The sequence below is a fragment of the Bos indicus x Bos taurus genome, chromosome 27, assembly GCF_003369695.1.
Source record: "Bos indicus x Bos taurus breed Angus x Brahman F1 hybrid chromosome 27, Bos_hybrid_MaternalHap_v2.0, whole genome shotgun sequence".
Taxonomy (NCBI): Eukaryota; Metazoa; Chordata; class Mammalia; order Artiodactyla; family Bovidae; genus Bos; species Bos indicus x Bos taurus.
Window position 1 is genome coordinate 1,420,120 of NC_040102.1, and position 16,151 is coordinate 1,436,270.

Consider the following 16,151-nt stretch of genomic DNA (forward strand, 5'->3'; position numbering starts at 1 on the left):
TGACAGGCTCTCTGCCATCAGACTGTCCAGCTGGAGCCCCAGTTCATGGCTGGGGGGAGGGATCCGGGAGTGCAGGTTGGTGTCCAGGAGAATCAAGAGGCTCCTTGAGAAGCGGCGGCATGGTGGGCAGGTGCAGGGAGACTGAGCCCGCGCCTGTGACAGGGCCGTCGGGGGCCCGGGTCCCAACGGGTCCCAGGTCTGTGAGGCTGTCAGAGGCACAGCGGCACCTCTGCTTAGCGGGAAGGAGCTGGCAAGTAGCTTCGAGGACGTGGCTCATGAAGCCGGTGTCAGTCATCTCTACAGACCCGCCCTGGCTGTGTTGCTTCAGCCTCAGCTGGTTGTGCAGAGCTTGGGTTTTCAGGTTTAAAAGGAGACTGTGTGTCTGCCTCAGAGTTGCATGTTGAGACCTGGCCCCCAAGGTGATGGTGTCAGGAGGTGACGAGGTTCTGAGGGTGCAGCCCTGCGCGTAGGTTTAGCGCCCGATGACACAGCCCACTGAGCCCCCAGCTCTCCTCATGGGAGGACATGGTGGGAAGGCGGTCTGTGAGACGGAAGGGGCCCGAGCAGATGCTGGCGCCTTGACCTTGGATGTCCAGGCTTCAGGCCGTTGTCCGTGAACCTTCAGGCTACGGGGTTCTATGGGGGCAGCACCCCGCTGTCCCAGCCGAGGCCCTCGGGCAGCGGCTGCATCTCCCCCGGCGCCCGCCCGGTCACACGTCCGGGTTCGAGCGCAGCGGGTTCTGTCCAGGATGGGCCGGTGTCGGCGTCTCTGCTGAGCTGTCCCGCTCTCACCGGGTCTGTTTCCCTGTTCCGTGTCAGGACATGCGTGAGGACCGCCCCGGGCTAGACGTCCTGACGGCAGGAGCACGCCTGGGGGACGGTGGCCTCTCAGACGTGCTGTCAGGACAGACGTGTGAAGTCTGAGGAAAGTGGTTTTTTCCTGCCAAGTTAAGACAGCTGAGGGGAACATGCAGTTTGGTTATCAACTTTCACCAACTTCAGAATCTTTCACGCTTGAGAATCTTTAGAGCTTGTCCTGTGGACACATTTTCAAGTGGATCATAATTGCAGATTCCCATGGTGTTAGTTTTCGATTCTGGCTTGATTCGTTTGGGCACCACTTTGTTGCAGCCTGGCTCATGAGGCCTTTGGGTGTCACTCTTTATCGGCGTCCTGTTGGAGTACATTTTATCTAAAAGTTGAAGAGTTTAAATCTGCCAGTAGATCCTCTTTACGATAAGATAAGCCTCTCATTGATGAGAAAGGAAAGTACGAAACCATTTAAAGGGTAAAAAGCAAGTCCCTAGACGTGTCTTTCAAGCGTGAACAGTGTGAACTTTCCTCTCCTGGCAGAGACACAGGAAGCGGCAGAAGACAGCCAGCTGAATTCCTTGAGTTCTGAGGATCCAGCGAACAGGTATCTTGCTCGTGTTCCAGGTGTTCTGAGGCCTGGACCTTCCCTGACGTGCCGAGTGCTGTGAATCCGAGCTCACTGCCAAGGCCCCTCCCCACCCCTTGGTCCCTCTGTCCTGTGTTCCCTCTGCCTTCTCACCCGGGGACCCCGAGATCAGGTCTTCCTGAACCCCAGGATTCTTTCAGACGTTAATATGACACTTTGTGGATAAAGAGAAACTGGGTTCACGACCAGATAGAGCTGGACAACATGCTTGACCTTGTTAAGTTTCTCAAGAGTCCCAACGGGGAGAAAGGATTTTTAATTTTGTCTGACCCAGCTTTCATCTGAAATCCTTGAAACTGATTTGATTACGGGTGTTTCTTCCATGCTGCTTGCCTTCACAAATGCTGCTTCATCTGCTTGAAATTCCCAGGAGAATCCCCGCCTCCAGGCAAACTCCTACTCACCCTCCAAAACTCTAGCTTAAGTGTCTCGTTTCATGAAACCGTCCCCCTCTGTGCTTCCAGAGCCGTGTGCACACACCTGCATTGTGATTGACTGCTTTGTGCTCTCACGTTATCTCCTGTGTCCCTTTCTTCTACCAGACTGAATACTTCAAATACAAAGACCAGGTTTTACCACGTTCTAGAGCACCTACCGCCTAGCATGGCAGCGTGCTCGCTGCATGGTAGGTGTGTTTGCTTTTAAGCGACTCTATCGAGTTATAATTCATATACCATACTACATTTCACCTATTTAAAGTGGACCATCCTGTAGTTTTCAGTATATGGCATTATTCATTTTAAAAGTGCAATAAAAATACATACCATAAAGTTTGCCATTTTTAACCATTTTTAAGTGTAAAATCCAGTGGCATTAAATTCATTCACAGAGTCGTACAGCCATCACCACTCTCTGCCTTTGAAACATTTTCATCGTCCTGATCAGAAGCCTCGCCCTTCATACCATAACCCAGGTGCCCCCCTCCCAGCTCCCAAGGCCTCTGTTCTACGTTCTGTGAACTTGCCTGTCCTAGGTGCTCATATGATCTGAATCGTGCCGTGCTTGTCCTTCCGTGTCTGGCTCATTGGCTTGGCATCATGTGTCGAGGGTGATCCATACTGCAGTGTGTGTTGGAATCTCCTTCCTGTTGAAGGCCTGGTACCGTTCCATTGTGCACACACACCACATTTTGTTTATCTCCTCCTCTCCTGACGGCCACCTCCCAGCGGCCGTGCTGACACTGCTGTGGACGTTGCGGCCAGGTGCCTGGCAGGCCCCTGCCCTCACGTCCTCTGGCTGCACACCTAGGAGCGGAGGCGCCGGGTCACACGGTGATCCTGTGTCTAACTTTCTGAGGAAGAGCCAAACTGTTTTCCACCACAGCTGCACCATTCTTCATCCCACCAGACACGTGTGAGGGGTTCTCAACATCCCGATGTTCTTGTGTGTTCTTTAAGTGAGGATCCAGATCAGAAGGAGGACAGCGCCCTGGCCCGCTGGGTCGCGGATCCGGCCAACACAGCCTGGATGGAGAGTGAGTACCACGCCAGGGCCCCAGGGGCCGTGCGTGTTTGTCCGGCTCTGCTGCTGTTCTCCTGTCCTATGTCCGTTCATCTGAAGCCCCGACCACCGCTGACTGCAGTTGCTTCCCCGGGCCCCACGAAGCCATGGCTTTGTCTCCCATCAGATCATCTGCTCTCTGCGTCTCAGCACCCCCCTCGTCCTGGCTGATGGATTTATTCCAGTACTGATCTTATCTTTTGTCATAACAGCCAGAGATTTGGGGACAGAGGCACTAACAAGGCATTCTTTCTCGTGAGCCCCAGTCAGATGCTTTCTTACGGTACCATTTTGAAGAGGGGTGGTGGGTGTTTAAGCCAGCCCACAGACCAGATGGCGTGGCCTGGCAGACCTTTTATTCCACGTGTGGTGCAGAAAGCAGAACTAATTTTAGCTAGGCTTGTTTTTTAATATTTTTAAAGTAACCTTGCTTTTCTAATTAGCCCTTTTACCATCCACTGGCTCACTAATGTCTGTGTAATTGTCTTATACGATTGACTCACAAGGTACGACCATCTAAACATTATCCTAATTATTAAATTCTCCCCTGGAATGTTTCATTTCTGTTTTAATTATGACACTGTCAAAACAAAGAACTCTGCAAACGTAGATTCTTCTGCGAGCGGCTATTAAATATGGATCATTACAGGATTAAATTATCATCTCGCTGTCCTCAAGCAATTTTATTTACAAAGTAGAATCTGTCTGACTTTTTCTCCCATGACTCATTTTCATTAGTGGAATAACTGTATTCGAACGTGAGGTCTGTACACCAGTAGCCGCTCACGTGCTCTAATAGGGGTGGAAATACTGTGGCCGCAGTTGAAACATATTATTTCGGGACAGCAAGCGTCTCTGACTTGGGCTTTGACAGCAACCCAAGAATACGCCGGGCCGTGGCCGTGCGTTCACCCCGGGAACGTGGGAAGGGACAGTGGCTGCATGTCAGAGGAGAGGGAGGCTGTATTTACCTGGTTTTGTCTCCTGTTGCTTAGTAACCATCACTTTTGTGGGTTCCTGGATGGAGCGCACTGTAATTTCGTTGGGCTACCTGCAGAGCATGGAGCTCTCACAAATACGTACATGAGTTTCAAACTCTGTTCTCCTGTGGGACCCCTGAGTCAGGCACATGGAACGTCAACCGTGGAGGATCCCTACTTTTTTAAAAAAAGAAACACCTTAAACAATTTCCTAGGCTACTAGTGGTTCATGTAGTACAGCTTTAGAGGTTTTTGTCCTAAAAGTTGCACATCTTCATACGTGCACGTGGCTGCCTTTCATCTGCAGTCGCGGGAAACGAGATGACGCTGTCAGCCGAGTCCTACTCAGAGCAGCAGTGAATCTATCCCTCTGTTTCTGAGACCACACGCCACCTTTGTGTGTTTTGCCCGTCAGAAAACATTAATTGCAGTAACTTAAAAATGCTTATAAAGATGTGTAATTGAACGCAAAACAAACGAAAAAAAGGAATACTTTGACCAGGAGGCCATAAACCTCTTCCTGGAGATGTTTCACAGCCGCTCCATGTAGAGCCGTCGTTCCTTCCCCAGGAAGTGTTCCGCCCTAAGAACAATGCCTGCGCTCCGGTGGGGCCCCGTCAGTTACCATCCCCGTAAAACAAGCTTCCGAGTGGCTGAAGCCTCGCTGGAGGCCGTGGGCCCCGCGAGTGCAGACTGCTCTCTCTGCGTCTGGGTCAGTTTTAAAGTCTCCTTTCCTTTCCTTCCAGATCCGGAAGAAGCCATTTATGACGACGTGCCAAGAGAAAATTCAGACTCTGAGCCAGGTTTGGTTTCGTCTGGAACTGAGTTTAACGGGTTGCAGTTTAGATGGAAGCGGGCAGGCGAAGCCCCTAGGCGCACAGCCCCTGCGCGTCTGTGGTCACGTTTTGTAAGGTTTCAGTGTCTTGTTGATGCCGTGGGGTAGAACGCTGTGTGTGCACACCTGTGCGCGTGTTCACACCCGACCCTGGAGGTTGGATGACTATCTCGATTACCTAAAAGAAGCAGGAGGAGTTAAAGATGTGAAAATACAAATGGAAAGATAAGGCGTGGAGGCCGGGAGGTAGCAGGTGACACACAGGAGGTCATGGAAGAAGGGATTACTAAGAATTTTCCGGGATTACAGACGTAAGCTCCCAGATTATACAAATACAGAGCCAAAGCAGGCTCACGTGTGAATGCACACAGAGGCACCTACAGCTGAGCCGCTGAGCACAGCCCCACCATGACCAACCTAACAGCAGCGGGAGAGGAGCCGCCGCCACCCGGGAGGAGCCACAGTTCGGGAAGAACAGCATACTTCCTGACAGGCAGATAATGTTCCCAAACTGCTAAAGAAAATGCAGTGTTCTGACCCAGATTTCCACATCCGGCCAGAGTATTGTCCTTTTAGAGAGACACAGGCAGCATCAGACACAGGTTGGGGAGCTGGACCGCCTGTAGAGCCCGGAGGAATGGTCCGTGTTGCATTTCATGGGAAAGGGGTGCTGAACCCACAGAAGGCACCAGAGAGCTGTGACAGGTGAGTGGACCGCCTCTGACCCTCGGAGGTTGTTAGCTCAGACTTAGAGCCCCTGCACTCAGAAAGCCTGATGCCGAACGACCCAGATGAAAGGTCAGGCCTTCACGCCCAGCAAGCAAGCTGAAGCCCATCCTAGCCTTGGAGGTGTGTCTCCAGAGTTCAGGTGTCTTCCAACATTGGCTGGTTCAGTGTCATTTCCCAGGGGACCAGGTGAATGACAGAAATCATATGCTTAGAAGGCAGTTGGTGCCATGCAGTGGCCTTCTGGTGTTAAAACTCCTGACAGAACCTTCCCAGCCTCATGGAGGACATATTCTTAAAATTGACAGCAAACTTCATATTTAAAAGCATGGACTCATTTATTCATCCCAAAAGTGTTCTGGAGGCGACCAGGTCCCCGGAGCTGCTACAGCCTCAGCTAACGGAGGCTGCCTCCCAAGACCCAGCAGGACGGGAGACCCTCTAGCCTCTTTATAAACCAACCTACTGGATCTTTAGAGTAAGTGTGCTCCTGGGTAGTATTTAAGTACCTGCTACAAGCAACATGGGGACTAAAGGCTAGTTTCTGTAAAGCCAGGTTTGAACTGCATTTTGGGATAATTGATCCTCCCTGGTAGGGCTCTCCCGGCACAAACAGGATGATCTGGGGTCTCAAAAACCAAACGCCAGTGGCAGGTGGGCCAGTAGTGCCCCTGCTGGAGATGTCGGCCGTTCTGTTAGGCCAGGTGCCCCTGTGCGGGCAGCGCCTTTGTCGTGATCTGGAGGCGTGAACAGACATGCTCATCACTAATTTTGAAATGACTGATATGATAAAGACATTTAAATGCAGTAACAGTTTATGGGCTTCCCCAGTTGTTCAGCGGTAAAGAATCTGCCTGCAAAGCAGGAGACCCAGGTTCGATCCCTGGTTCAGAAAGAGTCCCTTAGAGGAGGGCATGGCTACCAACTCCATTATTCTTGCCTGGAGAATCCCATGGATAGAGGATCCTGGTGGGCTACAGTCGATGGGATTGCAGAATCAGACACGACTGAAGTGACTGAGCATGCATGCATGCATGCAACAGGTTATAGGTTTTATGGGCTAATTTTAGCACAAAAGAATTTACAGTTGTTTGTAATATGCTTTACTTTCGTTCATATTTGATTATCTTTATCATCTATCGGTGATCTGTCAGTCTGTGTAATCTCTTTATATTCCACGTATCTATCTAAAGAATATCTTTCCTTCATCAAAAGTTCTCTACGGGCAAGAAATCATTTGGTATAATTGTGGTGGCTTCTCATAGACCAGTGGTCCTCTGGATGTGGATGGGGCTGGGGGTTTGTCAGAGTTTTGTTGCCCCCACCCATCACTGCCAGGGGTCTCCCCCCGAGGCCCCTCCACTGCTCCTCCAAGCTCTTCCCAGGTGTCTCCTCCCCAGCTCTCAGTGACGCTCTCACACGACAGACATGCACAGAGTAGCCAGGAGTTTTGCATTTTAATTGAGCTCTGCAGTTTATTTCTTCATTTGGTGTTTTTGCACTCAGATGAAATGATTTATGACGACGTGGAGAATGGAGATGAAGGCGGCCACAGCTCTTTGGAGTACGGGTGGAGCTCCAGCGAGTTCGAGAGCTACGAGGAGCAGAGCGACTCGGAGAGCAGGAGCGGGGTCCCCCGCTCCTTCCTGCGCGGCGACCACAGGAAGCAGGCAGGTGTCCCGGCTATGTGCTGGGGGACAGCGTGCTCACACGGGCGTGTGGCCAGGACCAGAAGGGGTTGCCTCGTTCACATAGTCTTTACATGATTGTTTTCTAAGATGTTGATGTGTAGTTTGAAGAAAGCATCTGATGTTAGCAAAAGAGAAGAGGCCCTTTATCTCATACAGTACAGTCCTGGCAGGATGAGAAAATGAAATTTACATAAATGGAATCCCTCAACAGGCCCCGAACGAGCTCCCTGTCCTGAGCATTCAGGAAGTAAGGAGGCATTCCCTGGCTATCTGTGCTGTGTACACACAGCGCTGCTAGTGCGAAGCCGGCTGCATGGAGAGCCTGGCCAGTGGACACGGCGCAGCCCACTGTCCTTTACAGAATGTCGTGGTCCTCGGCGTTCTGAGCACAAACAGGAAGAGGTAAAAATAGAAGGTGTTACAGAGGATGTTACAGGACAAAGGCCCCACCCCGCTGGGCACTCTCCTCCCTCAGCGGGACAGTCCTGAGACCAGGGTCCGGGTTGAAGGAGTGGATTCCGGGCTGACGCCAGGGCCAGCGGGTGTAAGTGGGGACCGGAGCGCTGCTCACTGAGGGGCCTGGTGGCTGGTGGTGACTGGCCGCCCCCACTGCTCGTGTTGGCGTTTGGGCTGTTGGTGAAAGAGGGATTTGTACAGCCGTCCACGGTCACGTCCAAGGGGGCTCTGTGTTCTGTGTGAGGTTGACATGCAGGCCTCACGTGGACAGAGGCTGCAGCCAGTGCCTCACAACGCAATCAATAAATCACCATGAGTCACGGCAGCCTGAGCCCCTGTAACCAATCTGGTGGGCTCCTTGCATGGCCTCCATGTATGTGTGGCTTATAGGTCATTCTGGGCACTGGGGTTCACGTGTTCTGTAATCTCATCCTGAAACTTAAGAAGGCTCTACCAACTGCTGGTGGTCAACCCAACTACCCGATACTTATGTATGTATGTATTTTTTGGCCACATGGCTTGCAGGATCTTTAGTTCCCCCGACCAGGGATCAAGCCCATGCCCCCTGCATTAGAAGTATGCTGTCTTAACCGCTGGACTGCCAGGGAAGTCCCCCAACTATTCAGCATTACTAACAAGCTTTTCCAGGAACCTGGCTCTCGTCTGTCACCAGAGTCATTACAGCGGAGACTTAGCCAGGAAGTGAAGTTACAGCTATAGTTTCAATCGCAGCTGGTGACTAAGGTGACACTTGGCTTGTTATAGCTGAGCCCAGCGTTCCAGATTTAAATGGAGGTTTTCAGTATGGTGCTGGGACCTGATTTCAGCAGGATGGCACACCCAGTGGGGGCCTTGGAGAGGGGTTAAGAAACTCCTAACTAAATTTCATCTTCAGTGGGCCGGGGGGTTAGTGCAAACCGGCTTGGTCCAGCGATGGCCCGTGAGCTGTGAGCACGATTTCTGGGCAGAGACTCTGCCCTCCTGGCTGTCCGGGCGAACCCGTGCTCCCAGATGCACCACAGTAACATGCCGGAGGGGGTCGGGCGGCCGCGAGCGCAGAGCCCTCACGGGGGCCAGCAGGCAGCGTCCTGGGACAGGACAGGCGATGCTGTAACAAGTCCCTAGTTCCCTGGTTTAAAGAGTCATGTTTCAAAAACTGCCAAAGAAGACTGATCTCCCACACAGTCTTAGATTGGATCAGAAATTGCCCAGATGTCCTTGTCTGGGGAACATGGGCCACACTCTCTAAGGCGCAGGCCTTGGGTTGCACGTTGGAGACGTCTGTCATGATGCGAGGACAGAGTTTTGAGACCTCACCCCGCCCCAGGAGCTGCAGAGGAAGTCACGTCAGTCTGGAGACTTAAAAGTTGACATGGCTGTTACCAAACCATGCCCCTCTCAGTGCTGAACTCAAGTTTCTTCTGCTTTGGTGCTGACATACAGGAATAATTTTATATGTATTTCTACATTTTGGGTCACTTTAAATCCACTAAAATGTAGACGCATGCTGGTGCCCAGATTTTTCTGTGCGTTTACTTGCTCTGGTTCAGCACAGAGGAGTCTCCATCCTGGCTCACCTGGAGTCTGCCCTCTGCTGACATGTTTTACTCACTCGTGTGTTTATTTCCCGAAAGCCGGAGGGCTAGGACGGGGGGCCTGGGGCAGGAGGACGTTGGTGCGTGAATGTCACCCACCAGATGCGGCTCAAGTCCTCTCAATGTAAGACTGCCTGAAAGCGCCGGGAAGAGCGTGTTGTGAAAAGCTTGTGTCTCTTTGTGCTGTAGCTCTCCCATGACCTAACCCGCTTAAAGGAGCACTATGAGAGAAAGATGAGAGAGTTGATGGCAAACACGGTGGGCGCGGTAGAGATTCAGCAGCTAAAGCACAAACATGAACTGAAGGTGTGTGGTTCCCGCTGGAAATGCTTCTGCAGAAGCAGACTGTTGTTTAATGAGCAAGCTCACATCTGAGCTGCGGCGGTTCTCAGGGTGCGGTCCAGGGAACCCCAGGGCCATCCAGGCAGTGGATGGTTCCTGTCATTTCCGGGACCTCCTTTGCCTCTGTCCTGCCTGGCTTGTGCCACACCTGCTGGGACGCGGGATCCTCTGACTCCACGCCAGACTCGAGGCAGGTTCCCCCATGTGCAAACCAATGCACTTTTTTTGTTGTTTTGGAAAACATAGTAATTTATCATCAAATGTTACTAGCTAAGATAAAGTTAAATAGTTTTGTTGTTTATAAAATTAATATTTAAAAAATATTCAACATTTTTTCTCAATTTCAACTCCTTAGACAATAAATACAGACAAATGCACCAGGTGAGCCGAAGCCCTTGGGGCTGCTTGGTGACTTTGTAAGCGTGAAGGGCTCCTGAGACCGCAGAGCTGAGAACTGCCGGCTTGAATGTCGTGGCGTCTGCTGTCTGAGATGGTTTTTAAAAGAGCACTGTCAAGTAACTTCACTTCAGCTGGATTTGCCATCCTTCTGATGTCTGTCGTTTGTTCAGGTGTTGAAGGGCACTTGCCTGAGGCAGGTGTTCATTCAGAAACATCCCTGTAAATGCCACCGCTGTGCTCCACAACTTTCAACTCAGGAGCAAAGCCCCCAGAATCATAGCATCTCCTTCGGCTCGGCATCAGGCTGGTCCCTGGGCAGGAAACAGGTGGCAGCCCCGGGGATAGTCGGAGGCCGTTGGGGGTTTCTGGGCAGCACAGGGCAGTGTGTGAGGGAGACTGGCTCAGCAAAGAGATGGACACACTCAGGAAAGGACAGTGGGAAGTGCCGTGAGCGGCAGAGTGGGGCGACTTGTCCTATGCAGGGGAGCGGGGCCCGGCGTGTGGCTGGTGGCCATGGGGCCCCAGTCAGCTGTTCCCTCCCCACGGACCCCGGCATCTGTGTGGCTTCACTCGGAGGGAGTGTGGATGGAGCCGGGCTGTAGGCCGCGTCTGGCAGGAGGAGGGAGGATCCAGGGAGACTGTGGGGAAGGAGCTAAGGGGAGGCGCCTGGCAGCTGAGCAGTCGGGTGCACCTGCAGGGTGTGGGCACTGTGGAGAAGGGGGTGGCCGGATGCTGTCCACGGTGGTCTCCGGACGCGGCCAAGTTTGGTTAAAGGGGTGCAGGAGCGGAGGCAGAAGTGGCTTGGCCGTGTTTGACCTGGCGAAGGTGGGTGGTGGTGGGGTACAGGACATTGGGGTTGGGGTTGGCCAGACAGCGTGACCTGGGCTTGGTTTCCGTCGAGTTGGCTGGGAGGCCAGGTGCGCATCAGGGAGGCCGGCTAAGGCGCAGGGACAGAGGGGAACTGTAGAGTCACTTTGGGCTGCAGTTACGCGTGTCCAGCGCCAGACTGGCGGCCCCACGAGTGGGTAACCTGCAGGGGCATGGCTCTTGCATCTGGGATGCACACTTGGGCTGAACTGCTGGGTCAGCCGAGCCTCAGCCCCCAAGAGCCCCTTGGCCGGCGGCACTTTGGACAAATGCACAACCAGGCGGTGGCCCTGGAGGCCTGGCACTGGGAGGCCCTGGCCACAGCCACAGGGGGTGAGCTGGCAGGTGTTGAACAGCTGCCGCCCCCCGGGGAGGATCACAGGAGGACGGGTAGGGAGGCACCGTAGACGGACTAAAGGGGTTTGTGTCGTAAGAGGCCATCTGGATTTTCTCTAAACAATCAATCACTTGGTGCCGGATGGCCAGTACCATCAAGGTTAGCTTCTAAAGGGCAAGAAAAGTGGATAAAACGCAAGGCACATGGCTGGGCGCTTTGGACACTGGTGGCCAGTCTAAGTACTGTGCCGGGACCTGCCCCCGGGAACCAGAGTGAGCATGCTCCCCTGTGGTGGGAGGTGGGCTCTGCCGGTCCTTCCTGTGGGCTGGCCGTCTCTCTGTCCACATCCTGGCAGGTATTCCCGCAGGCATAGTGGGTCCTGGGAGTGGTCAGTATAAAGAGCCTGTGAGCCACTGGGCCGGCCGGGGGTGGTCTCCAGCTGGCGGCTCCCCTGTATCCTGCGATCTGCCCTTTAACCTCGGGCAAACCCCCTGACGTCCGTGCCCTCTGTTTCTCCACACCCAGGCTTCTCCAAGGCTCTTGGCAAGTGTTTGTAATAAAAACGAAGGTCAACTTTTAAACACAGAAGGACACATTTTAAAAACTATGCTAAGAAAGGGCTCTTTTTTAAAGTCTCTTTTTCCTTTTTTTTTTTTTAACCAGTGAAACCAAAACAGCCCCAAACTACCTCCCCATCCCCCCCACACAACAGCCAAGAAAGCTCTCCCAGATCAAAAAGCCAATTTCAGATGTTTCAAGACCAGACTACTTGACAGTATTCTTTTAAAATGGATTAAGAGCAACAAGGAGTTTTTACCGAGCTGCTCCCCTCACCCAGACCCCCTTCCCTGCAGATGCAGAAACTGGTGCGGGCCGCGAGAGAGGGCACCAAGGATGGGCTGGAGAAGACAAAGGCCGCCGTGAAGCGGGGACGCTCCTTCATCAGGACCAAATCCTTCATCTCTGCGGGTGCGTTTCCTTACTGGGTCCCCTCCGGGTGGGCAAGGGGTGGGGGAACTCTCTCCCCGCAGCAGAAAGTGGGGGCATTCTCCCAGGTGGTAGATTTCGCCACCTCCCAACCGGCTCCTCCCAGCAGTCGGGTGATGGGGGTCCCTCACTCTCACTCCCGGAGCCCCTGGGTTCTCAGCATGGTCATTCATCACAGAACATGATCACAGGGATTCCTTCACTGTGCTGGGACCCCTGGGCGTGTTTCCTGCCCCTTCCGGACTGCGGCGGAGCAGAGAGGCTCGGATCAGGATCCTGTGTGCTGTTTTTTTTAAAGCTCCTCACAGTTTTCTGAATTAGATAATCTCAATATTACCTGAAAATTCCCATGCTTTTCTGGTTTCTAGCCATTCTGTGGATTCTTTAGCTTACTTAGCTGCATCTAAGTTCTTAGAAATTAGTTTTGGTCTAAAATTTTTGATCTGGGGGGAGTTGTGCTTTTTCAGAGTTCTAATGAGAAAGGCAGAAAGTCAGGAGGTTACTGAGTCTCCCTTCGTTTTTGTCTGTGGAGTGTTGGTTCTGAGTAACTCAGAACTGCCTTTATTTGCTTCTGATTTTGGTTATGTTATAGATTCAGAAACTGAAATATGTGTTTCTACTCTGCCTTCTAGGTGTTCAAATGACACCTCTGCCTTTTTGAAGTTAGATTTCAAGTACCAAAAACTTCAAATATCAACAAACTCTGTGTTCCCCTTGTAGGAGGGGCTATTTTCTGGGTTTGTTAAAGCTTCACTTGACTCATCGCTGGGTGGGAAGGCCGCTTGGGGCTGAGGTGTCTGCCAAGGGCACCCCTCTGACGGCAGCTTTACTGCCCTGCAGTGTTATAAACGCCCCATTTCAACATCAGACTAGCACGCTCTGTCTTCCTTTAAGACCACAGATCCTGTCTTGAAGAGGAGCAGAACGTGTTCATCGACGTGGACTGCAAGCACCCCGAAGCCATCCTCACCCCGATGCCGGAAGGCTTGTCTCAGCAGCAGGTAGGGCGTGGGGCGGGGCTGGCACGGCAGGGCTGCGCTGACCTCTCCGTCCGCCTGGCCTCTGGCCTCGCTGTCCTTAAATACGTTAGGTATCCCCGCTGTGTGATTGTGAGCACGCGTGGAAGATCTGCTTCTTTGTGAGAGTCACTTATGCTCGTTCATGTTGACGGCCAAGAGACCAGGTGTGAGTGTGTGAAGCGTCTATGCAATGGTGGTTAGAATACAGATTTCCAGTAACTCATGAACTTAGCCAAATGTAAACGAATTCTTAATCTCTGAATATCGGTAGCAGAGGGGGAAAAACTCAGTGGTTTCCATTTGACTATGTTTGGGTGAAAGGGGAGGAAGGCATGGAGGGCGAGGGCATACCCGAGAGCCAGGGGCCTTCGGGAGAAGGGTTGCTGGTCCTGGGGGGATGTAATTTGAGTCTTCCCACGTGGGCTGCATGTTGCAGTTCATGGACGCTGAGAGAGATGACCGACAACGTAGGTAGATGACAAAGCTGGACAGACGTAAGTGGGCAGGTAGGTGATGGTCGATATAGATGCACGCATCGTACACATGACACGCACGCATGCGTGTGGCATGCAGACCATGAAAACCCTCTGCGGTCAGTTCAGAGTCCGACAGGAAAGATGGCGAGCTGCCGCGAGGAGACCGTCAGCGACCGTCAGGGTGAGGGCGGGGCCGAGGCGAACGGGCTTGCGCTCGGGAGGCCGTGTGTGAGTGCGTGGGGAGGCCGTGCGTGAGTGCGTGAGGAGGCCGTGCGTGAGTGCATGAGGAGGCCGTGCGTGAGGAGGCTGTGTGCAGGAAGGCGCGTAGGGAAGGCATTCGTGAGGAGGGCTTGCGTGAAAAGGGGAGGGCTAGGAGGCCGTGCGTGAGGAAGGCAGCCCCGGGACAACGCCCCGTCAGCCGTGCATGGATCTTGGGAAGCCTGAAGTCTGGGGACAGGCCCCGGGCGTGCTGTCCACATGCCAGGGTTGACTGAGGGGTGTCCTAACCTGCGGGGGCCCTGCAATCGGGGCAGATTTGGGGTTTTATCTTTATTTTCCAGTTGTTTTGATACCAATTCCAGGCCCTTTGACCTGATACATCAGAGTCATCTCAGCACTTAAGCAGAGTATTTAACACCTGGGTTCAGTTCAGTTCAGTCACTCAGTCATGTCTGACTCTGTGACCCTATGAACCACAGCACGCCAGGCTTCCCTGTCCACCAACTCCCGGACCACCCAAACCCATGTCCATTGAGTCGGTGATGCCATCCAACCATCTCATCCTCTGTCGTCCCCTTCCCCTCCTGCCCTCAATCTTTCCCAGCATCAGGGTCTTTTCAAATGAGTCAGCTCTTCACATCAGGTGGCCAAAGTATTGGAGTTTCAGCTTCAACATCAGTCCTTCCAATGAACACCCAGGACTGATCTCCTTTAGGATGGCCTGGTTGGATCTCCTTGCAGTCCAAGGGACTCTCAAGAGTCTTCTCCAGCACCACAGTTCAAAAGCATCAATTCTTCGGCACTCAGCTTTCTTTATAGTCCAACTCGCACATCCATACATGACCACTGGAAAAACCATAGCCTTGACTAGACGGACCTTTGTTGACAAAATAACGTCTCTGCTTTTGAATATGCTGTCTAGGTTGGTTATAACTTTCCTTCCAAGAAGTAAGTGCCTTTTAATTTCATGGCTGCAGTCACCATCTGCTGTGTTAGATCCCCCCAAATTCCCAGATATTCTGACTCCAGACTTGAGACATTGTCTGGAACTCTGAATCTGACCCTCTATAGTTTGGGGGGAGGATCCAGAGCGAGGGGTCTGTGGGCTCATAGACACATCTGTATGTACTTTGAAGCATCCGCCCTTTAAACATGTCACTTTGTTCCTCAGGTGTCCCTCAGGGTTGATTTTTGCCTCCATCTCGTGAAGGAGCAGCCCCTCCTGTGAGGAAAGCAGTCACGCTGACGCAGCCAGGGGCGGCTCCTGCCACCAGGTGGCGCCGCGGTTCCTGGGACGAGCCTCCCACTGCGCCGCTGGGGGCGGGGAAGAGCAACCTTGCTGTGCTTTTTACCCTCTATTTCCCGTTTACTGGCAAAACCAACTTTCCAAACTGGGTGTCAGCTGGACAGAAGTGCCAAGTGTCGTCCTGGTCTCCAGCAGGCACCTTGGGGCCAGAAGCTTGTGCTTGCGTGCCCTCGGGTCGTGGGAACAAACCCCAAAGTGATGTCACTACTTCAAGTGCAGGCCTCAGATCTGAGGGAGTGGGGGCTGCTCCTGAAACGACCTTGGTGATTCACTCCTTGTGCTTCTAGCCTTGGAGGCTTTGAATGGCCTCAGAACAAAACAGATCTATACTTCCACCTTCCAAGGGCTTTTAAAAAAAACTTTGGAATAATGATTTTAGATAAGTGTTGCTAATACCATTTTTGGGGGGAAGACTGGAAAGTTTTTTTTTTTTTCTGAACTTAATATGTACACGAAGTATACATTAACCCCGTGTAGCTCCATGCTGGGCATGCAGAACACACACAGTCAGTTTATTCTTGTTGTATGAGTGAATGAAATTGTTATTAAAGCCATGATTTTGCTGTGTTGCTCCAGTTGTGGTTTATAATCTGTTGTTTTTAAAAAACAACAGAATTGTAGTGATGGGAAAGTATGTCTTATGCCATCATGGTAGATTGTTAACATAATATATTTTAAGGCCTTGGGAGGTTTCACTTACGTACTGTTTTGAACACAGAGAAACTTCATCAATAAGCCTCAACAGAAGTTAAATCTGTTTGCTGTGTTTTCCGAGGCAGTTTTTAACCATTGTGTTTTCAAACTCCCAACAGGTCGTAAGAAGGTACATTCTGGGCTCGATCGTTGACAGCGAGAAAAACTATGTGGATGCTCTTAAGAGGATATTGGAGGTACCCAAATATCACGCTGTTTTGTCTTTTATGAATTATAAAATACTCAAATTTGCAAAGTTCTTAA

General features: G+C 52.1%; 1 protein-coding gene across 4 annotated transcripts in view; it reads left to right on the top strand.

The window, feature by feature from the left end:
* Window positions 1-16,151, top strand: part of ARHGEF10 (Rho guanine nucleotide exchange factor 10) — a 61,641-nt gene that overhangs the window by 16,966 nt on the left and 28,524 nt on the right. For 2 of the 4 annotated variants that reach the window (XM_027530218.1, XM_027530219.1), the window contains exons 5-12: window positions 1,354-1,417; window positions 2,857-2,933; window positions 4,686-4,742; window positions 7,007-7,170; window positions 9,432-9,548; window positions 12,042-12,156; window positions 13,069-13,175; window positions 16,007-16,084. In XM_027530218.1, coding sequence (XP_027386019.1) covers window positions 1,354-1,417; window positions 2,857-2,933; window positions 4,686-4,742; window positions 7,007-7,170; window positions 9,432-9,548; window positions 12,042-12,156; window positions 13,069-13,175; window positions 16,007-16,084 — 779 coding nt within the window. The other 2 variants (XM_027530220.1, XM_027530221.1) reach the window with 2 other exon arrangements.